Raw genomic sequence first — 26,472 nt, forward strand, 5'->3', positions numbered from 1 at the left:
TAAGATCATGATGTCTTTCTCAACTCTCTTGAATGGCTGGACGTACTATTTCTTGCAAATATTTTAAGTTGTTTTCATATAATAATAGAACTGGAAGAATTATGACGCTCTTATCTGAACTAACCTTCTTTTTCAGGCTTAAAACTGAATAAACTGGTAATTCTTTGTGTTCTCTTAAGGATTTGATTTATTTACAAAAGGAATCTGCATTATGTTTTAATCCAACTTGAATTAGCTCTCTTCCTCTTTGGAGCACTTTAGCTGAACATAGAGTGGAACTAATTTAATAGTTTAAGATTTTTCCATTTTTATCCTATTCTAGGCTGTAGGGAATGGGGTCTTTTTTAGTTTAATTTTTTTAACTTTGGGAAAATGTTTCTAATTTTAGAAATATGTTTTCTAAACTCTAATATGTTTTCTAACTTTGAAAACATATTTACCTTTAATGGTGACTTATTCATTATCATTGGAGTTTTATGGAGTCTTTGTGAGTCCTCCATTGTCTTTCCTCTAATAGACACACTACACATTTACTAATTTTGTTTTTAACCAAATCTCATGTAGAAAACAATTCCAGGGAGTTTAATTGTATTTTGGTTCCTATTCTTGAAGTTTACTTTATGATGGCAGTTGGTCATCGTTATCTCTTAGAGAAAATCTACAGCAAATTAAGAGACAAGAAAAAAATCTATGTAATTGTCTTATTTTGTAATTCCTTTTTGTAGGTTTTGGAAAAGTCAGTGTTAGAATAAACTAATATTAATTCAACAAGTGTTATAAGGGTCTATTATGTGCTAGGTACAGAAGGATGCATAGAACTCAGAGTGATTTGCTATAGAAGCGTTAATTCTCGCTAAGAAGACTTGTTTTCACTTGACTTTAATAAGCCTGTAAGGTCACTTTTTCCTTTCTGATTAAAGTCTGATGACCATGATGGATCTGAAATTGAGAAAATGAAACAAGAAATAACTCAATTGCGCAATAGTGTCTTTCAGGAAATTTATCATGAGCAGGAGGAATATGTAAGTATTTGATTCTTTGAAGTTTTGAATTAGTTTTTACTCCAGAAATTGCATTCAAATATCCATTTTATGAAGTGGACTATGATCACTAAACTAGAGATTGTATTGGCAGTAGTTATTTTGCCATAGTAGTGTTTATGTGAATTTAGAAATTGATTTCTGATGACGAAAATAATTTATAACCATTGTACTGAATGTGGAAATTACAGAAAATTATAAAGAAGGAAAACATCTGTAACTTTCCCACTCAGTGGTAACAATAGTAATCACTGTTAACTTTTTTTTTTTATTATTAATGTTATGATAGATTACAACCTTGTGAGATTTCAGTTGTATATTTTTGTTAGTCATGTTGTGGGTACACCACTTCCCCCTCTGTGCCCTCCCCCCACCCCCCCTTTTCCCTGGTAACCACCGATCAGATCTCCATATCAATATACTAACTTCCACCTATGAGTGGAGTCATATAGAGTTCGTCTTTCTCTGACTGGCTTATTTCGCTTAACATAATACCCTCGAGGTCCATCCACGTTGTTGTGAATGGGCCAATTTCGTCTTTTTTTATGGCTGAGTAGTATTCCATTGTGTATATATACCACATCTTCTTTATCCAATCATCAGTTTCTGGGCATGTAGGCTGGTTCCACGTCTTGGCTATTGTAAATAATGCTGCGATGAACATAGGGGTGCAACGGACTCTTGAGATTTCTGATATCAGGTTCTTAGGATAGATACCCAGTAATGGGATGGCTGGGTCATAGGGTATTTCTATTTTTAACTTTCTGAGAAATCTCCATACTGTTTTCCATAGTGGCTGCACCAGTTTGCATTCCCACCAGCAGTGTATGAGGGTTCCTTTTTCTCCACAACCTCTCCAACATTTGTCACTCTTGGTTTTGGATGTTTTTGCCAATCTAACGGGTGTAAGGTGATATCTTAGTGTAGTTTTGATTTGCATTTCCCTGATGATTAGCGATGATGAACATCTTTTCATGTGTCTATTGGCCATATTCATATCTTCTTTTGAGAAATGTCTGTTCATGTCCTCTGCCCATTTTGTGCCAGTTCACCGTGAGATTTTGGGGGCTCCTGCCTTACCCCTTCTTCATGCTTCGGCGGCGGCCGCCGGTCCCCCTCAGCTCCCGGGACTCCACCTAGAGCCTCCAGGCACGTCAGGCTCCGGGGTGGGACCCGCTCCGGGCAGCGGCCGAGGCGCGGGCCACGGGCAACGGGCAACGCCGCCTGCGGCGCCCACAGGTTGCCGGACCCACCGTGTGCTCGACGCACGAGCGAACAACACCGCGAGCCGCCGCTGCCCCCCACCGCCCCCTCCCCGCGCGCCTAATCACTGTTAACTTTTGACTTAACTTCCTTTTAGTCTTCTTTCTGCTTATTTTTACAAGAATTGAGATTATAGCACAAATACACTTTTGCATACTGCTTGTTTTCTTTTTAACATAAAGCCTAAAGATTTTTTCCTTTGTTAAAATGTATATGAACATCATTTTAGTATAATGCTGCAAAGAAAACGTTAATGGGGCAGCATAATTTAGTCGAAGAATATAACTGTAAAACTACCTGGTTTTCGGGGGAAGATGTGTCTTTAAGTCTCCATTCTGCCACTAATTTTGTGGCTTTGGGAGAATAAGCATATTTTCTTTTTAAAAGGAGAGGAATATTGTATTTTATGTTTCAGGAATGTTGTGGGGAAAGAAGTAGGATAAGAAAAAATGCTTTGAAAAATAACAATGCTATGAAAATAATAGACATTTTAAGTGTTAAGCTTTATTTAGCAAACTCATTTGATTGCACTTCATTATTCATCTTATGAGTCTTGGGTAAAATAGATATCTTCTAGTGAGTGACTTGACAAGTGTCTAGAAATTTTACTTGATAAACATGTGATAAGTGACTTTTGTAAGAATCCTCAGTTTTCATATTTGCTTCAAAGTGCCTTTTGTAGAGCTACATATTTAGTTTTTCTTTCAAGACTTTTATGATTTTTTTCCTCCTAAATGAAATAACCATAATTTTAAAATGTCACTGTGTTCTTAATATTTTGAGAAATAATGTCAATTTTGTGATTCAAATTGGAGTATCATCACATTTTTTCATTTTAGCTTGGAAGTGAGTGTGGACTTTGACCTTAGGCAAGATTTTATGCTTGTATGTGTATACCAAGCTTAAAATTGGTAATTAAATTCTCTTTTTGTTAGTAAGATGGTAATTCAGATCCAAGATGACTCTTGGTTTTCATTTGGTATTTCTTGTAGTAGAAGGCAAAATCAGTGATTATATATCTTATTAGATTATATATCTCATTAGATTATATATTTCATTAGATTATATATCTTGTTAGATATGTTATTTTTTTCTGAAGTCCATCATGTCACAATTGAACATCTGTTGACCTGGAATAAAAATGTATTTTTAAAATTTAGGAGAAGCTGAATAACTTGGTACAGAAATGGTTCCCTGAGCTGCCTCTGCTTCATCCTGAAATAGGATTACTTCAGTACATGGTAAGCTTTGTTTCCCCTGAGAAGTACTGCTCTGCCGAGTATTGGAAAGTGATGATGTTAAAATTGTGTGTTAGTGTTAAATTTGTAATATCTTTACTATTAAAATGTTCCTGATGAATAGTTTCTGAGTATTATTATAATGTTTTCTCAAGACTGTCTTTAATACTGGCATAGTGTACTTTAATTTTTGTTTTAATTTGCATATTTTTCTGTGTTCTCTTTTCCTCATACCCATTCAATATATTGCATAGCATTTATTTGAATTACAGGTATTTATTTTTTGAAATGATAGAGCAATTTTAGCTGCTATTCCAAGAATTAGAACAAAAGCAATGCATTGCTCGTCATGAGGAATTTAAGTAGAATGTATCTTTTAAGTTAAAGCAGGCTGGAAAAAAATTCTGGAGAAGTTGATTAAAGTAGAGATGTTGACATGGGTAGTTTTCTAGGCAGGCAGGATTCAAGTTTGGGAGATCAGTGTATTAGAAGGGCAGTATGGAGCAGGATTGGTAAATTCTGGCTCTCTGAGCAGAATCTGTTAGCTGTGTGTTTTATGTTGCCTGCTAGGGATGAGGGACTAGATGAGATATTTATCTTTAAGATTGTCATTAAGTCCCTGATAGTAGCTTAAATATAGTACAGAAAGAGATGTTCACATAGACTTATGAACTCATAAATATGTAAGATTAAAGTCTCTTAAATTGTTAAAGCAATTACTGTAAAATTTTTCCGGACTACTTTACAATAATAATGTGGGGTTTTGCTTGCAGTTATTTAACTCTAGCTTAGAGACTCTTTCAGGTAGGATGGGTGAGTGAATTTGTGGTACCATATTGGACTTGAAATTAATTTTTAAAAAATGCCAATCTATTTTATTGTAGAAGATGATAAAAGGTTTGAATTATGGCTTATGGACACCTTTAATGATATTAAGATGTTTCACTGTGATGTATGCTTAGGAAACCCCTTTATGTTGATTTTATATTGTGGATTACTTAAATATACTGACAACACTTAAAAAAAAGAACCAGAAAACAACTTCACAGCCCCTCTTACTAAAACCACACCACAATAAAACTTAGCTTGATCTAAAATGTTGATAGGTTTTAGTGCAAAAAATTATTTCTTTTAAAAAGCAGAAATGTCTCATAGCAGTGAAATATTTGAAAGCCATTTTCACTTTTGAGGATTCTGCTTCCAATAGAAGCGAGGTGTAAGAATTACTTCATAGTAGTCGTAATTTTTAGACTTCTCATTCCCATTCTACAGCCTCCTTTTTATTTGTTGTCATTTTAATATTTTTGGGAAACAAAGTTTTCCAAGTAAACTTCAGGTTTCCTTGGAGGCATGTCTGGTAAATCCCAGTCATCTTCAGAATTTGTTCTATAATTGTAGCAGTGATTAAATGTCTGGTGATTACACTTCAGGTGGGAGGAGTTCAAGAGCCAGAAACTAGAAAAAATGTCAAACTTTAAATATTTTAATTTTATTGATTTTTCCAGTAGGGGTGATGATGTCCAATTCATCTAATAGCATGTAACTGATTATGTTGATGATTTAAAAGTGCTGGGATTGTTTGGATTCTTCAACTGTAACAAAAACTTGTGCCTAGAACTCTGATGGTCTTCTTACTATGAGCTTGGAGCGGGATATTCTTGATGCTGAGCCCATGAAGGAACTTAGCAGCAAGCGTCCTTTGGTATGTTCTGAGGTTAATGGGCAGATAATTCTTTTAAAGGTAAGTTTAAGTTCTTCAGACTTATAGTTGATCCAGAAATATAAAGCGGAGTGGTGGTGTTACTTTTAAGGAAAGTTAAAAACGCACTCTTTTCTAAATTATATGTGTTGACTAGCATGATGATTATGTTTCCAGTTTGTTGCCAGAACTAATTTTGAATTTAAAGTTCCCCTCATTTCCCTAAATAATATTTGTCTTTAATAGGATATACTTGGCTTTCCTTTTTCAGGTGAACTTATCTTACTACATTCTATCCAATAACTTTTTAAAATTCTTATTCTTGCATTTCTGTTTGAAATCTCAACTGTTTTGCCAACACAGTCTTCTATTCTTTTCTTTCTTCTCTTCATTAATCTGGGAAACTGTTAATCATGATAATAGGATAATTATTTTGGCCTTAGTGGCTACACGTTGTAGAATGTATATTAAACTATAAGTAGAATTGTTCTTTCTTTTCTAAGTTATAGCATTCAAAGTAGATGAAAAGGTACTTATACAATTGAAAAATAAAATTAGATGTAATTTAAGTTACATAAAAGTCATTTTGTTTAAATTGGAGTGATGTATAATCAGAGTGGGATTTTTAATCTTGGAAGTTCAGTGCCTCTTCTTTTGGTGCAGGGCTATTCTGTGGATGTTGACACAGAAGCCAGGGTGATTCAGAGAGCAGCCGCCTATCACAGAGCTTGGAGAGAAGCTAAAGAAGAGTCTGGGTTACTACCATTGATGTTCCTATTTTTGTGTAAGGTAAAGTTCCTATGCTAATCTCTTACAGAAAACATTTTATTTAAAATAAGTTTTAGCTCCAAGTTTTAGAGAAGTAACTTACTCCTTTTAACATAAAGAAAAAATTATCCTGTACAATCAACGTATACTAAAAATGTATTGAAGAATTTTTCACTTTGAGTCTCATTCTCTCTTTTTCTTAGTCCGATCCTCTGGCTTATCTGATGGTCCCATACTATCCTAGGGCAAACCTGAGTGCTATTCAAGTCAGTATGCCTTTAACTTCAGAAGTAAGTAAAAACACTATTTCTGTGGATATATTAAATGAGAAAATAGCACCTGATATTTATTGAGAGCATACTACATGGTTTATACTATGTAAAATTTTGACTCATATTATTCTATTTAGTTGTCACATCAACCCTGTGATATGTTGTCCTCTTAACATACAGAAAAGAAAAATGAGGCTCACAGAGATAAGTCACTTGCACGGGGTTTCTTAGCCAGAGGCAGAGTTGGGACTTGAAATTAGATCTTTTTGGTACCAAAGCCCATGCTTATAACTATTTAGCTATGGTGTATGTGGACTGCATTGTCAAGCACTTGGTATTATAAGTGCCTAAGTGATAGCTTTAATTTCTTTTGTAACTTTGAATTAGTAATAACAATAAAGGATGCTCTGATTCTTCCTACCAATAACACTATTTCAGTCTCTTTAGGTGCTTTATATAGTCATTATTTGTAGTCTAAGTCTTAGAGACTGCTGTATCTTAAGTTATATATATATATATATATATATATATATATATATATATATATATATATATATATATATATGATGTTACCAGTTAATGTAATCAGGGCTTCTGGCCTTTAATTCTTTCTCTATGCTCTATTCTTATTAAAGGTTCATTTGGAGGAAGCTTTACTCACTCCTGGATAAGTCTTTTAATTAGAGAAAAGGTTCAGGTATTAAAATGATTTGCCTACTTCCTGATTTCTTTTGTGTGTACTTATCTTTAGGAAGCTTTAAAGGTCATGAAAGGTGTTGCCCAGGGCCTGCATACATTGCACAAGGCTGAGATAATTCATGGATCACTTCATCAGAACAATGTATTTGCTTTAAACCGTGAACAAGGGATTGTCGGAGATTTTGACTTCACCAAATCTGTGGTAAAATATTGTGGTTTTACAAATAGGTTCTAGATTTCATTTAATATTATTAGGCAGTAGTTCAGCACTTTTCCATGATATGGTAATTGATCATAAAATCTTTGCCTTCATAACGATGTGATGTAGTGTAAGCAGTTATCTGTTATCATCAGGTGCTGGAACAAGAGTTCCTAAATTTGTGCATTATATTTTTTAACCGTAAATTTTAGGAACCACCTGACATCACAGCCAATAGCATTGATAGCATTAATCATTAATTAATTAATCATTATCAAGAAACATTAATTACTAGGAAATACATAAGGAAAGCTGGGTGGCCATCTCTTATCTCCCCCTCTGCTAGTGTCCTCCCCGCTAGTACATTAAATTTAGATATATGTACTTTACTGTTTTTTGATTAATAATCTTTTCAGAAACCTGAGAACTTGGACTTTTCCATTTTGTTTAAGCGCTAGTTCAACTACATGGGCTGTTAATTTGGTGCCATATTACCTCAGAACAGGCAGTTTATAGATAGCAAACATCAGGCGGTTTAAGAGCAAATTGTGATCTTTTTTTTCCTTTTTGGTAGAATAGGCTGTCTCAAAAGATACATGCTCACAAGGGAGCCATTCTTTTTTTTAAAGTAACAGCTTTATTGATATGTAATTCACATATCATAATGTTATAATTGAGTAGTAGTTTTTAATATATTCACAAAGTTGTACATGGATCACCACTATTTAATTCCAGAACATTTTTATCACCCCTAGGAAAAAACCCCATACTGATTTGCTCCCCATTTCCTCCTCTGCTCACCCTCTTGGAAACCACTAATCTGCTGAGTGTCTCTATGGATTTGTGTAATCTGGGCATTTTCTATAAATGGAGTCATACAATATGTGGTCTTTTGTGATTGGCTTACTTCAGTTAGCATAATTTTCAAGGTTGATCCACGTTGGAGGATGCATCTGAACATCATTCCTTTTTAAAAATGCCCAAATATTTCATTGTTATGGATGTACCATATTTTGTTTTTATATTCATCAGTTGATGGACATTTGGGTTGTTTCCACTTTTTGATTATTATGTATAATGCTGCTGTGAACATTAATGTACAAGTTTTCGTGTGGACATGTTTTCATTTCTCTTGGGAGTGGAATTGTTGGGTTATATGGTAACTCTGTGTTTCACTTTTTGAGGACCCAAACTATTTTTCAGAGTGGCTGCTGTTTTATATTCTCGTCAGCAATGTATGAGGATTCTAATTTTTCTACATTCTTGCCAACATTTTATTGTCTGAGTAGTTCCCTTGTGACTAGTAGAAGTCATAATGCTTTATACTTTGGTCATCTACAAGTCATAGGGTGATGCCACATGTGTATATATAGTCTCAGTGGTAGCTCAAAAAGATGAGAAAACTAAAATGTAAAATTATAGTGAAATGCTGGATTATGAAGGATTTATACAAAGTAGATTTGCTTAGAGATTTATTTGATCATATTAATTTATCTGAAAATTAAGATAATGTCCTTAAGAAGAACAACTGAATTATGAGTTTTTTAAAAAGTTCTCAATTGTTAGGAATCCTGGTTAGTTTACCTTTTGAGCATACCATTTGCACAACTAATGTTACCATGACTACTCCAAGAATTATTCTTCCTCTTTTATTCTAATTTTCAGCTATTATCCCCCAAAATGTTGTTTTAATCTTCATTTAAAATTATTCACTCTGAAATATTGATTAAACTTACCTTTTCCTCCATTTTTCACACGACTTTCAGATTGAAGTATTAACCAGGAAGACAAATCTGAAAAGTAGTCCATAGTCAAGATCATTGCTTCTCAGACTTTACAGTGCATATGAATCACCTGGGAATCTTGTTAAAATGCAATTTTTTATTCAGCATCTCTGGGATGGAGATTCTGCATTTCAAACAAGCTCCCAGGTAATGCTGTAGCTACTGGTCTTTGGACCACACTCTGAGAAGCAAGGATAAAGATAGGAGGAAGAGAAGAGATAATTAACATTTAGTGATATATTCTAATTACCTTTATCTTTACAATAACTCTTTAAGGTAGATATTATTTCCATTTTACAAATTAATTAATTTAGGCTCAAAGAGGTTAAAACCCAAGGTTACACAGCAGATAAGAGGGAGAGTGGAAATTGCAGCCAAGCTCTGACTGAATCCAGGGTTCATGTTCTTGTCACTGGTCATCCTTTGACACATTAGAAATGATATGCTTAGTTAGAATATGGTCAGTAAGGAAGGAAAGTACTTTGTAGGCTTTCAGTTTTTAAAAAAGCTTAGAATTTTGAGAATTGGAAAATAGCACTGCCTCTTGCCGTTATGAAATTTATTTAAAGAAAAATAGTACCAAATGTTTCAAGAATCAGTGGTTCTTAGTTTTGAATCCACTTGAGTCTACAGTGTGAAATGTAACCAAAGTCTCACTGTTAATTTTATTTTGATTTTAAGAGCAATTTATAACAACAGAAACAAGGTAAAATTATTTGGAAGCATGAGAGAATGAAATATTTCAAATAAATTTGTTGTCCTTATTAAATGCAGAGTACTTCACAGAAGGCCACTTCGACTGTGTTGCTGCTAAAATATTTAACCTATTGTTTTTGTAGAGTCAGCGAGCCTCAGTGAACATGATGGTTGGTGACTTGAGTTTGGTATCACCTGAATTGAAAATGGGAAAACCTGCTTCTCCAAGTTCTGACTTGTATGCTTATGGCTGCCTTTTATTGTGGGTATGTTATTTTTTTATTGAAATAGATTTTATATATATATAGAGAGAGATTTATATATACATTTCAGTATATAAGTGATGATTTTCTAGTGGTTTTCCTTAACGTATTACTCTGGATGAAAAGCAGTGGTAGGATTTTAGTAGAAAATTATTTTTTTCCCCTCTTTTTAAAGTTTTATCATAAACTGTTGATACACTTATCACCTATTGCATACTTTCTACAAATTGGCTTGATATATATTTTACATACTATGTTGTCCTTTTAGTTTTGTTAAAGTCAAGATTAACAGTGAAGATGATTTTGTCCTATGTTAATCTGGAAGCATTTCATGTATATGTGGAAAATAAATGTTAAATGAGCCTTGAGTAAATGTTCCTGCTTTCAGTGTAAACCAAATAGCTATTTCTTATCCATAGTTTGAACCCATTCTTCCTGTGAATTATGAGGGGTTAAGAATGAACAAGGGAAGGATGTCTGTTCTCACTTCTGCTTAACATTGTACTGGAAGTTCCAGCCCAGGGGTCAGCAAAATTCTGTATAAAGGGCCAGATGGTAAATATTGTAGGCTTTGTGGGCCATATGGTCTCTGCTGCTGTAGTGTGAAAGCAGCCATAAACAGCAGGAAAATGAATGGTGTGTCTCTGTTCCAATAAAATTTTATTTATGGACATTGACGTTTGAATTGCATGTAGTTTTCGTGTATGAAAGAAATAATATTCTTTGATTCAAAATAGTTTTGTTTTGAACATTTAAAAATATGAAAACCATTCTTGGCTTGGAGGCCGTACAAAAATAAGCAGTGGGATGGATTTGGTGTGCAGGCCATAGTTTGCTGATCCCAGTTCTAGCCAGTGTAGTAAGGCACAAAAAGAAATAAAAGGCATACAATTTGAAAATAAAGAAGTAAAGCTGCCTTTCTTCGCAGATGACATTAATTATGTAGAAAATCTTTAGGAATGTGCATAGAGCTAGAACTAACAAGTAAGTTTAGCAAGATTGCAGGATACAAAATCAGTATAATTGTGTTTCTATCTAGTAGCAACAAACAATAGGAAATTGAAATAAAAGTTACAAAAGTATCAAAAATCTGGAATCTTTAGGGATAAATTTAACAAAAGATGTGCAAGACTTAACACACTGATAACTACAGAGCATTGTTGAGAGAAATTAGAGAGAGACACAAGTAAATGGAGAGATGCACTATGTTTATGGCCTGGAAGACTCAGTGTTGTGTGGATGTGAGTTCTTCTTTAGTTGATCTATAGATTGAATACAATTTCAACAAAAATGCTCTGGCTTTTTTTTTTTTTTTGCAGTAATTGATAATCAGATTTTGTAATTTATGTGAAAATACATAGGATGTGGGATAGCTAAAATAATTTTGAAAACGAATAAAATTGGAGAATTTAAGCTACATAATTTTAAAACTGAATAAAATTACAGTAAATCAAGACAGTGTGATGTTGGTGTAAGGTTAGACAATACAGATCAATGGAACAGAATAGAGACAGTAGAAGTAGACCTAGTAATATATGGTCAACTGCTTTTTGAAAAAGGTGCCAAGGCAATTCTGTGAGGGAAAAGAGAGTCTTCAGCAAATGGTACTGTAGCAGTTGGATGCTTATATATAAAAATAAACTTTGATTCATTCCTTGTACAATATATAAGAATTAACTCTAAATGTATATTAGACCTAAACGTAAAACCTCAGTTTCTAAAACTCTGGAATTTATTGACTTTGCGTTTGGCAAAGATTTCTTGCAATAGGACACAAAAAGCATCAAGTATAAAAGAAAAACTCAATAATATAGATTTCATCAAAATTTAAAACTTTGCTCTTCAAAAGACAATGTTATGAAAGTAAAAGGCAAGTCACCCACAGTTTGGGAGAAAATATTTGTAAAACATATACCTGACAAAAGACATATCCAGATCTCCAAGAACTCTTACAACTCAATAAGACGACAACAACCCAATTAAAAAACAGGTGAATGTTTAAATAGGTCTTTACCAAATGAGATGGCCAGATGGCAAATAAGCATGTGAAAAGATGCTCTCAACATCGGTAGTCATTAGGGAAATGCAAATTAAAACCAAAATGAGATACTACTTTGCACCCACTATAATGTCTAAAATATAAAGACTGACCATACCAAGTGTTGGCTAAGATATGTAGCAACTAGAACTCTCATGTATTGCTGAGGGGAGTGTAAATGGAGCAACCACTTTGGAAAACAATTTGGCAGTTCGTTAAAAGTTTAAACATACACCTACCATATGAGTGAGCCATTTTGCTCCTGGGTATTTAACCAAGAGAAATGAAAGTGTCTGTTCACACAAAGACTTATACACAAATATTCAAAGATATTTTATTTGTAATAGCCAAAAGATAGGAACAACCCATATGTCCATCAGTGGGTGAATGGATGAACAGCCTGCTGTATATCCATTGGAATACTACTTAGCAATAAAAAGGAATGAACTATTAGTACATCTGATAATATGAAGGAATCTTAAAATAATTCTGCCAAGTGAAAGAAGCCAGAGGAAAGAAAGAGTACATACTTTATGTTCTATTTATATGAAATTCTTTAAAAAAAAGCAAACTTATCTATAGTGACAGAAAGGAGATCATCAATGCTCTGGGGTTTGAGGGTAGAGCTGAAGGGAGGGATGGATTATAAAGGGGCACGAGGGAGTTTTTTGGCATGATCACTATATTCATTAGTTTGATTGTAGTGATGATTTTGTAGGTATATATGTATATCAAAACTAATCACACTAGGGGCTGCCTGGTGGTGTAGCAGTTAAGTTCAGGCGCTCCGCTTCGGCGGCCCAGCGTTTGCTGGTTCAGATCCCAGGCGTGGACCTCTGCACTGCTCATTAAGCCACGCTGTGTCAGGCATCCCACATATAAAATAGAGGAAGATGGGCATGGATGTTAGCTCAGGGCCAATCTTCCCCTTAGCAAAAAGTGGAGGATTGGTGGCAGATGTTAGCTCAGGGCTGATCTTCCTCAAAAAAAAATAAATAAAAATTAAAAAGCAAACGAATCATACTATATATTTTTAATATATGTAGTTTATTGTACGTCAGTTATACCTCAGTAAAGCTGCCCCGTTAGTAATCAGTGGGAACCCCACTCCCTAATGAACTATTCACAAGTGTTAGCCTTCTGCTGGCATGTGTATTTAAAGTTGTCTGGTTTTATTGAACCATCATAACCATAGAAATTATTAAACTGGCATCATTTTCATTATTGCATAAGTTATCTATTCTTTGTCAGAGGGATGAAAGTAAATGTCCCAAATATTCTTATGTTCCTGGGAGCTATCATAAAATATCATTTAAGTATGGTAATAGTCTTATTCCACCTATTTCCTTTCTTCATCAAATCGTAGTGAAGAGCTCTGTGAGTAAATACACTATTGTTGTGCTGAATTCCTGCTCTTCTTTAATGTTGATAAGGGTTTTTTAAAATTTAATTTTTAAATTAACATGTAGTGCAGTTTACTATTTTTTGGTATACAGTCCTATGAATTTTAACATGTATGTAGATTAGTGTAACCCTTACCATAATTAAGATACGGAATAGTTCTATGACTTAAAACAAAAATCCTGTGTGCTTTTGCTTTGTAGACACATCTTCCCCCTAATCCTTAACCCTTGGCAACTGCTGATCTTTTCTTTATCACTATAGTTTTGTCTTTCAAAGAATATCATGTAATGGTATACGTATGTAACCTTTGAAACCATTTTCTTCAGTCAACATGATGCCTTTGAGATTCATTCAGTCATTTAATGTATTAGTAGTTCATTCCTTTTTTGTTGCTGGGTAGTATTCTGCTGTATGGGTGTACCAAATTTATTTATCTGTTCACCTGTTGAAGGACATTGGGGTTGTTTCCAGATTTTGTCTATTACAAAAAAAGCTGCCATGAACATTTGTATATAGATTTTTGTGTGAATATATGTTTTTATGTCTCTAGAATAAACACCCAGGAGGGAGATTGTTGGGTGGATTGTAAGTGTATACTGTGACTTTATAAGGGCCTGTCAAACTGTTTTTCATAGTGGCTGTTCCCACCAGCAATATATGAGAGTTTTAGATGCTCTGCATCATTAACACCTCATATTGCCATTCTCATAGGTCTGTAATAGTGTCTCATTGTGATTTTAATTTAAATTTCTCTAATGGGTAATAATGTTGAACATCTTTTTATTTGCTTATTACTTGCCTTCCATGTATCCTCTTTGGTGAAGTGTCTGTTCAAATCTTTTGCCCAGTTTTAAATTTTCTTTCTTACTATAGAGTTGTGAGCACTTAAAAATATATTCTAGATACAAATCCCTTGTCTGATGGCATTTACAAATATTTTTCCTAGTCTGTAGCTTGTCTTTACAGTCTCCTAAAAGTGTCTTTTGCAGAGAAAAAAGTTTTAATTTTGGTGAAGTTCAATTTATTGTTGTTTTTTAAATGGATCATGCTTTTGGTATTGTATCTAAGAAGTTTTAGCCTAACCCTAGGTTATGAAGATTTTCTCTTATATTTTCTTCTGAAAGCTTTATAGTCATGTGCTTTACATTCTGATCTAGGATTCATTTTGATGTAATTTTTGTGTAAGGAGGGAGGTTTATGTCAAGGTCCATGTTTTTTGCATATGAATGGCCAGTTGTTCCAACACCGTTTGTTAAAAAGACTGTTCTTCTCTACTGAATTTCCTTTGCACCTTTGTGAAAAATAAACTGGTCATATTTGTGTGAGTCTATTTCTGGACTCTTTATTCTGTTCCATTGATCTGTGGATCTCTGTCAATTTACCAATATCACGCTGTCTTGATTACTGTATCTTTATAGTAGTTCTTAAAATTGGGTAGTATGATTAGTATGGTTCTTCTTTTTCAAATTGTTTTAGCTATTTGGACTTCTTTGCTTTTCCATGTACATTTTAGAAATAGCTTGTCTGTATATATAAAAAACCCTGCTGTGATTTTGATTGGAACTGCATTAATATGTAGATCAATTTGTGGAGAATTGACACTTTTACTATGTTGAATCTTTTTAATCCATGAACTTTTATTTAGATCTTCTTTGATTTCTTTTATTAGCGTTTTGTTACTTTGAACTTATAGATACTATATATGTGTTGTTAGATTTATACCTAAGTATTTCATTGTTTTTGAGCTGTTGTGATGTTTTAAAAAAAAATTGTTTTCTAGTTCAAACTCTCTTTTTAAAAAAATTATTTTATTGATAGGAAAGTTAGTTTAGTACAGAAGATTATGTATACTTTGATCTTTCTCCTCAAAGAATTAGGCAAGTTACAACAAAAACATAGTGTAAAATATATAAAAAGGCAAAAGTCAAGATCCCAAGGGCTTTGCTTGAAAAGGCAATATTCAGGGTTAAACTGGAACCGTTATCAAACCATCCTATTTCCGGGGTTATAATGGGATTTCTGTCACTTTACGGCTTTTAAAAGTTTTAGAATTATCAGAAATAAAAATAACAGGTTGTTTGGTATTAAAACTCTAGAATACTGACTGGATGTTTTGGGAATGTCATATTTTGATTTTGAATCTTTTTTGTTATGAGACCTAGATTAAATGATGGAAATATTCTGAAGACTGCCTTCAACTACAGAAAACTCTGGTGTTTAGGTGTTGGCAACCCTTCCACCTTCAGCAATAAACCATATCTTTTTTTTTTTTAATTTTTATTGAGTTAATGATAGGTTACAATCTTGTGAAATTTCAGTTGTACATTATTGTTTGTCAGTCGAGTTGTAGGTGCACCCCTTCACCCTTTGTGCCTTCCCCCCACCCCACCTTTCCACTGGTAGCCACTAATCTGTTCTCTTTGTCTACATTCTTAAATTCCTCATATGAGTGGAGTCATACAGAGATTGTCTTTGTCTACCTGGCTTATTTCACTTAACATAGTTCCCTCAAGGTCCATCCATGTTGTTGCAAATGGGACGATTTTGTTCTTTTTTATGGCTGAGTAGTATTCCATTGTATATATATACCACATCTTTTTTATCCAATCATCTGTTGATGGGCACTTAGGTTGCTTCCACATCTTGGCTATTGTAAATAATGCTGCAGTGAACATTGGGGTGCATGGGACTTTTGGAATTGCTGACTTCACGCTCTTTGGATAGATACCCAGTAGTGGGATAGCTGGATCATATGGTAGTTCTATTTTTAATTTTTTGAGGAATCTCAATACTGTTTTCCATAGTGGCTGTACCAGTTTGCATTCCTACCAGCAGTGTATGAGGGTTCCTTTTTCTCCACAACCTCTCCAACATTTGTTACTATTTGTTTTAGTTATTTTTGTCACTCTAATGGGTGTAAGATGATATCTTAGTGTAGTTTTGATTTGCATTTCCCTGATGATCAGCGATGATGAACATATTTTCATGTGCCTATTGGCCATCCATCTGTCTTCTTTGGAGAAATGTCTGTTCCTGTCTCCTGCCCATTTTTTAATCGGGTTGTTTGACTTTTTGTTGTTGAGTTGTGTGAGTTCTTTATATATTATGGATATTAAGCCTTTGTCGGATGTATGACTTGCAAATATTTTTTTCCCAGTTAGTGGGTTGTTTTTTTGTTTCAATCCTGTTTTCCTTTGCCTTGAAGAAGCTCTTTAGTCTGGTGAAGTCCCATTTGTTTATTCTTTGTATTGTTTCCCTTCTCTGAGAAGACATGGTGTCCGAAAAGATCCTTTTAATACTGATGTCAAAGAGTGTACTGCCTACATTTTATTCTAGAAGCCTTATGGTTTGAGGTCTCAGCTTTAGGTCTTTGATCTATTTTGAGTTTATTTTGGTGAATGGTGAAAAAGAGTGGTCAATTTTCATTCTTTTACATGTGGCTTTCCAGTTTTCCCAGCACCATTTGTTGAAAAGACTTTCTTTTCTCCATTGTATGCCTTCAGCTCCCTTGTCGAAGATTAGCTGTCAATAGATGTGTGGTTTTATTTCTGGGCTTTCAATTCTGTTCCATTGATCTGTGCACCTGTTTTTGTACCAGTACCATGCTGTTTTGATGTATGTTTTGAAGTTAGGGATTGTGATGCCTCCAGCTTTGTTCTTTTTTCTCAGGATTGCTTTAGCAATTCAGGGTCTTTTGTTGCCCCATATGAATTTTAGAATTCTTTGTTCTATTTCTGTAAAGAATGTCATTGGGATTCTGATTGGGATGGTGTTGAATCTGTAGATTGCTTAGGTTGAATGGACAATTTAACTGTGTTTATTCTTCCAGTCCATGTACATGGAATGTCTTTCCATCTCTTTATGTCGTCATCCATTTCTTTCAGAAAAACCTTGTAATTTTCGTTGCATAGGTCTTTCACTTCCTTAGTTAAATTCACCCCAAGGTATTTTATTATTTTTGTTGCGATTGTGAATGGTATTGTGTTCTTGAGTTCTTTTTCTGTTAGTTCATTATTAGAATATAAAATGCTACTGATTTATGTAAATTGATTTTATACCCTGCAACTTTGCTGTAGTTGTTGATTACGTCTAAAACTTTTCCAATGGATTCTTTGGGGTTTTCTATATATAAGATCATGTCGTCTGCAAACAGCGAGAGTTTCACTTCTTCATTCCCTATTTGGATTCCTTTTCTTACTTTTTCTTGCGTAATTGCTCTGGCCAAAACCTCCAGTACTATGTTAAATAAGAGTGGTGATAGAGGGCATCCTTGTCTTGTTCCTGTTTTCAAGGGGATGGCGCTCAGTTTTTGCCCATTGAGTATGATGTTGGCTGTGGGTTTGTCATATATGGCCTTTATAATGTTGAGGTAGTTCCCTTCTATCCCCATTTTGTTCGGAGTTTTTATCATAAATGGCTGTTGGATCTTGTCAAATGCTTTCTCTGCATCTAGTGAGATGATCATGGGGTTTTTATTCCTCAGTTTGTTGACATGGTGTATCATGTTGATTGATTTGCGGATGTTGAACCATCCTTATGTCCCTGGTATGAATCCCACTTGATCATGATGTATATGATCCTTTTGATGAATTGCTGAATTTGGGTTGCCAAAATTTTGTTGAGAATTTTTGCATCTATGTTCATCAGCAATATTGGCCTGTAGTTCTCATTTTTCATGCTGTCCTTGTCAGGCTTTGGTATTAGCATGATGTTGGCCTCATAGAATATGTTAGGAAGTGTTCCATCCTCCCTAATTTTTTGGAATAGCTTGAAAAGGATAGGTATTAAATCCTCTCTGAAAGTTTGGTAGAATTCCCCAGGAAAGCCATCTGGTCCTGGGGTTTTATTCTTTGGGATGCTTTTGATGGCTGTTTCCATCTCTTTCCTTGTGATTGGTCTGTTCAAATTGTCTGCTGCTTCTTGACTAAGCTTTGGGAGATTGTAGGAGTCCAAGAATTTATCCATTGTCTCTATGTTATCCATTTTGTTGGCATATAGTTTTTCGTAATATTCTCTTATAATCTATTGTATTTCTGTGGAGTCTGTTGTTATTTCTCCTCTTTCATTTCTGATTTTGTTTATTTGAGCTTTCTCTCTTTCTTTCTTTGTAAGTCTGGCTAGGGGTTTGGCAATTTTATTTATCTTCTCAAAGAATCAGCTCTTTGTTTCACTGATCCTTTCTACTGCCTTTTTTATTTCAATAGTATTTATTTCTGCTCTGATTTTTATTATTTCTCTCCTTCTGCTGACTTTGGGCTTTGTTTGTTCTTCTTTCTCTAATTGAGTTAGGTGTAGTTTAAGATTGCTTATTTGGGATTTTTCTTGTTTGTTAAGCTGTGTCTGTATTGTGATAAATTTTCCTCTTAATACAGCTTTTGCTGTATCCCATATGAGTTGGTATGGTATGTTATCATTTTCATTTGTCTCCAGGTATTTTTTGATTTCTTCTTTAATTTCTTCAATGATCCATTGCTTGTTCAAGCATATTGTTTAGTCTCCACATCCTTGTGCCTTTCTCAACTTTTTTCTTGTAATTAATTTCTAGCTTTATGGCATTGTGATCAGAGAAGATGCTTGTTAGTATTTCAATTTTTTAAAATTTGTAGAGGCTTGCCTTGTTTCCCAACATGTGGTCTATCCTTGAGAATGTTCCATGCACGCTTGAGAAGAATGTGTATTGTGCTGTTTTTGGATGAAGTGTTCTATATATGTCTATTAAGTCCAACTGTTTTAGCTTTTCGTTTAGCTCCACTGTTTCCTAGTTGATTTTCTGTCTGAATGATCTGTCCATTGATGTGAGTGGGGTGTTGATGTCCCCTACTATTCTTGTGTTATTTTTAATGTCTTCTTTTAGGTTTGTTAATAGTTGCTTTATGAACTTTGGTGCTCCTGTGTTGGGTGTATAGATATTTATAAGCGTTATTTCTTCTTGATGGAGTGTCCCTTTGATCATTATATATTGGCCCTCTATGTCTCTCTTTATCTGCCTTATTTTGAAATCTGTTTTGTCTGATAAAAGTATTGCGACACCTGCTTTCTTGTGTTTGCTATTAGCTTGGAGTATTGTCTTCCACCCCTTCACTCTGAGCCTGTGTTTGTCCTCCGAGCTGACGTGTGTTTCCTGGAGGCAGCAAATTGTTGGATCTTGTTCTTTAATCCGTTTTGCCACTCTGTGTCTTTTTATTGGAGTGTTCAGTCCGTTTACATTGAGGGTGATTATTGAGGCATGAGGGCTTAATGCTGTCATTCTGTCACTTGTTTTCCAGTTTTCCTGTGTTTCCTTTGTTTCTCATCCTGTGTGTTTTACCCTACCCGTTCACTTCTGTAGTTTCTTATGCTGGGTTTTTTAGATTTTTCCTTATTTATGTTTTGTGTCTCTGTTCTGTTTTGTAGTTTAGCAGCTACCCTGAAGTTTGTATTCAGATTCTCATGTATAACATAGTCCATTTTCTGGTGGTGTCTTACTTTCTTAGCCTGGACTGATTCAGTACCTGCCCCCCCCCCCCCCGCCCAAATTATTATTTTCATCTCTTATTCCAACTTGTGTTGTGAGTTTGTGGTTAGAGTGATAAGATTGTCTTTGTTTTGGTGATTTCCTTCCTTTTATCCTAATGCTATAGTTGAATATTTGCTATCCTATTCTGATTCTATCTGTCTCTCTACTCTGTGTTTTGTGACCCCTTTCTTCCTTTTTTTCTTTTTTTCAGGTATGAGAGCCTTCTTGAGGATTTCTTGTAGTAGAGGTCTTGTGGCTATGCAGTCCCTTAGCTTTTGTTTGTTTGGAAAAGGTTTAATTTCTCTCTCATATCTGAAGGATATTTTTGCTGGATAGAGTATTCTTGGCTGAAGATTTTTATCCTTTAAAGTTTTGAATATGTCATTCCAATCTCTCCTAGCTTGTAAGGTTTCTGTAGAAAAATCCACTGAAAGTCTGATAAGGGTTCCTTTGTAGGTTATTTTCCTCTGCCTTGCTGCCCTGAGTATTCTTTCTTTGTCATTCATTTTTGTCATTTTTACTACTATATGCCTTGCAGTAGGTCTTTTTACATTGACAAATCTAGGAGATCTGAAAGCTTCCTCCACACACATTTCTCTCTCAATCCATAGATTTGGGAAGTTCCCATCTGTTATTTCCTTGAGCACACTTTCTGCTCCATTTTCCTTTTCCACGCCCTCAGGAATTCTCATTATTCTTAAGTAGCATTTTCTCGTTGAGTCAGCTGTTTCTCGGAGGTTTTCTTCAGTTTTTTTAATTCTTAGTTCTCTTTCTTCCTCTGTCTGGAGCCATTCAGCCTGTCTATCTTCGATTATGCTAATTTTCTCCTCTATGGTGTCTACACGGGCCTTCAGCGAGTCCATATTCTGTTTTACCTGATCCATTGTATTTTTCAGCTCTAGTATTTCTGATTTATTCTTTATAATTTCAATCTCTTTTGTGAAGTAACTCTGGAACACGTTGACGTGTTTCACTGTATTTCCCTTTACCTCATTTAGTTTTTTGATGATAGGTACTCTGAATTAATTGTCACTTAGCTTACCTATTTCCAAGTCCTCAGGTCATCATTCTGTTTTTTCATTGTTTTTCTTTTGGTCTGGACCTTTTATAAATTGCTGCATGGTAGAGTAGTGGTTTTTGCGCATGATACTATTATTCGGTTGCAGTCACAGCCTGTTGCCACTAGATGGTGGTCGAGAGCCATGTGTTCTGAGCCCTCCGCCTACAGCCGTGATGGTGGTGCATAGCGCGGGTTGGGGGAGGAGGGGCACTTTCTCTTGAGCACAGACCTGGATTCTGATCAGTTCTTGCTCTCTGGTTTCCTGGGGCCCTGGCTTGATGGGGTCCCCCCACACGAAAGCTTTCCCCCATTAGAGGGTTTCTGCTGCATGGGTCTGTGGGAGTCCTGGACAATCCCACGGATGTGCGTCCCCTCCCCTGCTCCTTCCCTCACCCACAGCAGCAATCCCAGTCTTTAGGGGAGGGAGCGAAGATCTCTCTTACCCTGTTCCAGCTCCTCCGAGGGTGGCTCCAGCCTCTCCGCCTTCCGTCATTTGGCTGCTGTGGGTCTCTGATGACCTCTGTGTTATTAGCATTTTTTGGTTGGAATTCAGTTGCTCCTTTTGGTTGTAGTTTGGAGGGGAGAGAGTCCCGGGTGAGCTCACTCTGTCATGTCACTGATGTCACTCCTCTAAACATATCTTTTAACTGGTACATTTGGAAGGTAGTTTTACCTTAAAGTCATTTGTATTAAGATTCTTCAGTATTTTTTAGGGTAGAATGAAATTCTTAAAGCCTTTCCTAGAAGCCACTTTTTAAAAATTAGAGGAGTTCTGATGTTACATTGAAAAAAACTGTGTTTGTGTGTGGGTGCTGTTGTGAGGAAGCTGAATAATTTTAAGATAAAGAGAAGTAAATAGCTCCTTTATTTTAGTAAAATGACCCCTTTTCAGCATGGCCTTGTCTAAAATGCAACTTTTTTCCCTACTTGAGTTTTCTCTTAACGTACTATACATTTCTTTTATTTATCTTTATTATTGTCTGCTTCTACCAATAGAATGTAAGCTTGTTGGGGGAAGTTTGTCTACCTTATTTGCTACTATATCCTAAATGCCTAGAACTGAGCCTGGAGCAGAGTAGGCACTCAAATATTGATTGAGTGAATGCATACCTTTATGGTATCAGAATGAACATTTAAATTTTAGCCGCAATTACTTGCTGAAGTATTAGGCTTTTTTTTTTTTTTAAACATATAGTGCCATATTTCCCTGGTGAGTTCATCTACTGATTTCTCATTTAGGGCCTCTTGTACATTTCTCTGGAATCTTGCTTAAAGATTTTCTTTTTATTCCAGCTCCCAATATATTTCTAGGAGTTGTTAGTGGTCATGTTTATCACCCATTGAACAACCTAACCTTGCATTTTCTGGACCTCTTTAACAACTTGAGACCTGTACCTTCATGCAGTTTCACTTACCTTCTAAAACCAGGATTTTGTGATTCCCTATAATTTTTCTTTGACAAAAGTAATAGAATCCAATCCAGTGTATTTTTATCTGTAAAGGACTTCCTGTTTTCTCATTTTACTATAACTACTCTTAACTCTCCAATATATTTTGTCCACTGTTTCCCTTTTTTCCCCAGTCTATCAGCAACCTACTAGCTTCTCTTTCTTCCTTACTCAGTCTTGTAACCCACCATAGAAGATCCTGTAGTCCCTTTTACTCCTATTCTTCTTTTTAGCCTCTTTAGAGAAACCTCAATTCTAAGTATGTTTTATGGCCTGCTATATATGCTTCTGAAAAATTTTTTCCCCTGTTTTCTGTTTCTTAAGGTTTTATTTCTGTGTGTGAGTAACTTTATAACTGACATATATATTTTATTTTTCTCCAAAGTATGACCAAACATTGTATTTATTAACTTTTTTTTTAAATTGGCACCTGAGCTAACAACTGTTGCCAATCTTCTCTTTTTTCTTCTGCTTTTTCTCCCCAAACCCCCCCAGTACACAGTTGTATATCTTAGTTGTGGATCCTTCTAGTTGTGGTATGTGGGATGCCCCCTCAACATGGCCTAACGAGCAGTGCCATGTCCGCACCCAGCATCTGAACTGGCAAAACCCTGGGCCGCTGAAGCGGAGCATGCGGACTTACCCACTTGGCCATGGGGCTGGCCCTGTACTTATTAATTTAAGGAGATTATTATATCTATTTATAACATGGTAATAATACCTCTACTGCCCTCCTCTGTGCAGGAAATTCTTGTATTTCTGGACCTGCTTTGAGACCCAATTAAGAACCTCAGACTCATCATTCCTTTCTTATTGGATCCAAGTGCAGAGAGCTTGGAGGAGTTCACCTCTCAAAGTGTGTTGTTTTTGAGGATAGTTGATTATATTTACCCATATTTTTACTCTTTTCATTGTTCTTTTTTCATGTCTGATGTTTCACTATTTCTTCTTTTTATCATTTCCTTTATGTCTTAAGAACTTTCATTAGCCATTCCTTTAAGGTAAGTCTGCTAGTGACCAGTTCTTAGTTTTCCTTCATCGAGAGCATCTTGATTTCACCTTCATTTTTGAAGGATCTGTTTTGCAGGGTGTAGAATTCTTGGTTTACAGTTATTTTCTTTCAGCTTTCATGGTTTCTGATGAGAAATCCACTGTCATTTGAATCATTACAGTGGTCCCCCCTTATCTGGAGGGATACTTTCCAAGACCACCAGTGGATACCTGAAACCACAGATGGTACCAAACACTATATATACTATGTTTTTTCCTCTACATGCATACTTATGATAAAGTTTAGTTGATAAATTAGACACAGTAAGAGATTAACAAAAATAACTAATAATAGAACAATTATAACAATATACTTTAATTAAAAGTTATGTGAATGTGGTCTCTTCCTCTCAAAATATCTTATCTTACTGTACTCATCCTCCTCCTTGTGATGATGTGAGATGATAAAATGCCTACATGATGAGATGAAGTGAGGTGAATGATGTAGGCATTGTGATGTACTGTTAGGCTGCTGTTGAACTTCTGATGCTATGTCAGAAGTAGGATCATCTCCTTCTGGACCACAGCTGACTGTGGGTGACTAAAACCGTGGAAAGTAAAACCCTGGCTAAGAGGGGCTGCTGCGTTCCTCTGTAGGTAATGTGATGTTTCTCTTTAGCTATTTTCAAGATTTTTCTTTGTCTAGTTTTCTGAAGTATGATTATGATATTGGCATGCATTGCTTTCTTGGGTTACTTTCTTTGGGGTTTGCTCAGCTTCTTAATTTGTAGGTATATGTTCTTCACCAAATTTGTGAAATTTGGTTCAACAATTATTTCTTTAAATATTTTGTCAGCCCTACACTCTTTCTCCTTTTTTTCTGGGACTCTGATAATGCAAATTTTGGCTCTTTTGTTATTGTCCTGCAGGTTCCTGAGGATCTGTTCATTCTCTTTTCATTGTTCAAATTGAAGGTTTTCTATTCGTCTATCTTCAGTTTCATTGGTGCTTTCCTATGTCATGTTCATTCTGCCATTGAGCCAATACAATGAGTTTTAAAAATATCTCTTATTATTTTTCAGTTCTAAAATTCCTGTTGGTTTTCTCTGTACCTTCTGTCTTCTTTTTCTTTACCGAGGCTTTCTGTTTTTTGTTTGTTTGTTTCACGTGTGTTTATAATTGATCTCTAAGCATTGTTGTGATGGCTCCTTTAAAATCCTTGAGAGATAATCCCTGCATCTGGGTCATCTGATTGTTTTTTTCTCATTCCAGTTGAGATTTTTCTTGGAGCATAGTTTGACATGTGACTTTTTATTGTACCCTGAACATTTTGGGTATTATGTTCTGAGACTTTGCATCCAATTTAATCTTCATTTTTTGTGCACAGTCACCATGTTTAGATTTAGCGTAAAGTTTCAGATGGGATTAGATGTTCAGCTCACTACTGGGCTTTGCTGACATCACCCCAGCAAAAGCAGATTGCTGACTTGCACTGTCTTGCCTCTTAGTGCTGATGGGTAAGGGTGGAAATTCATCTCTCCAGTGAGTACTCTTGACACTGGGGAGCAGCAGGAGCAAAGTGTTAAACTATTACTGCTTTACCATCCCCATATTCTACCTCCTTGTGCCTTGTTGCTGCCTTGTAAGGGCAGAAGTTCCATTCCCCACTGGGTCCTCCTCACACTTGGGGAGTGGAGAAGGAGAAATGGAATGCTGATGAGTACTGCCTCACGCTATGTTTCACTTTGTTCCTACTGGGTTGAAGTAGAAGTTAGCTCCCCCCTAGGTCCCACTGGCAGTACCCCATTGGATAGAGTATCAGCTAGTACTACCTCGCACTGCTTTGTTTTCCCTTTTTGTTGATGGCTGGAGTAGAAGTCCAGCTCTGCACTGAACCCCACTGACACTGTGGGTGGAATGGGTGTAATTTTTCCTTTGGTATTTGGCCAAATAGGGGATATTACCAAATGCTTTTCTGTTCTGCTAGACCACCATATTCCCAGTCATTTGGCTAGAGGGACCAGAATTTTCTTGGGGCTTTTTTTGGTCTGTGGCTCTTGATGTTTTTGGGTTGCAGGCTTCTCTGGCACCCCATCTGGGATATAGGAGAGTCAAAAAGAAAACCCAGGGAATTCACCATTGTGTCATTTCTCAAGTCTCAAGGTCCCTAGCCACCTCACCTTCTTCCTTCTAATTTTCAGAGTCTTAGGTTTATATTTTTCTTGTATTATGTCCAGACGTTTTGTGTGTGAGAAGGAAGACTGGTGCGGAATGGGATTGATTACTCCATTTTGGCTGGGACCCATTGAAAGCTTTTTATACCTTGGGAGCTGAACTTTTGCAGAGTGTCAACACCATATCAATCTCACTTCTGTTGGGTCCTTAGTGCTTTATTTTAGTCCTTTTACCTACCCATGGTCAGCTCATTCTCATATTCCTGTCATCAATACTTTAAACCTTTTACTGTTCTCCTCAAGCCCATACCTTATCCTATCCCCATTCTTTTCAGTAGATCTTTCCTCTTATTTTCTTGAGAAAACTGAGATCATGATATGTGCTTTCCATCAAATTTCAGTGCTTCTGTTTACAAACTAGTCATCTCTTTACCCAGTCTTCTGTCTTCTACTCCTATCCCAGAGAATTAAAGTGCTCCTTCCTTCTCCAGTGCAAGCCATCTACATGTGGCCTTGACCCCATTCTTTGTTCTCTTCTAGTGTCTCACTTTTACAAAACGTTCTTCTATCTTATTGTATTTTCAGTGTATTCCTTTTTATTCTGCACTTTTTCTTCAGCCTAAAAATATAGTTAAGTCCGGCATATCAAGAAACAGAAAATCCACAGTAGTTCCTTTACCCATTGTTTTATATGACATGACACCTTCTAAGTTCTTTTACCTTTGTGATTGGGCATTTCTTTTATTCTTACTGTATATCTGTTAAATGTTAGTGTACCCAAGGATTTTTCCCACATCCTACTAAAGTTTTCACTGTACAGCCTTTTCTTTGGTGTTCTTATTTACTCTCATAGTTTCTAGTACCACCTGTTTGTTGGTGGCTCCCACGTTTATGGCAGTAACCCAGTCCTCTTGCCAGAGTTTCAGCCTTGTGTATACATA

General features: G+C 35.6%; 1 protein-coding gene across 2 annotated transcripts in view; it reads left to right on the forward strand.

Annotated features, from left to right (window-relative positions):
• Positions 1 to 26,472, forward strand: part of STK31 (serine/threonine kinase 31) — a 118,182-nt gene that overhangs the window by 55,568 nt on the left and 36,142 nt on the right. For both annotated transcript variants that reach the window (XM_044765853.2, XM_070504528.1), the window contains exons 16-22: positions 921 to 1,022; positions 3,464 to 3,544; positions 5,157 to 5,282; positions 5,904 to 6,029; positions 6,212 to 6,298; positions 7,032 to 7,181; positions 9,802 to 9,924. In XM_044765853.2, the coding sequence (XP_044621788.2) occupies positions 921 to 1,022; positions 3,464 to 3,544; positions 5,157 to 5,282; positions 5,904 to 6,029; positions 6,212 to 6,298; positions 7,032 to 7,181; positions 9,802 to 9,924 (795 nt within the window). The remainder of the gene's footprint in view (positions 1 to 920; positions 1,023 to 3,463; positions 3,545 to 5,156; positions 5,283 to 5,903; positions 6,030 to 6,211; positions 6,299 to 7,031; positions 7,182 to 9,801; positions 9,925 to 26,472) is intronic.

Source organism: Equus asinus, chromosome 1 (assembly GCF_041296235.1).
Source record: "Equus asinus isolate D_3611 breed Donkey chromosome 1, EquAss-T2T_v2, whole genome shotgun sequence".
Classification (NCBI taxonomy): Eukaryota; Metazoa; Chordata; class Mammalia; order Perissodactyla; family Equidae; genus Equus; species Equus asinus.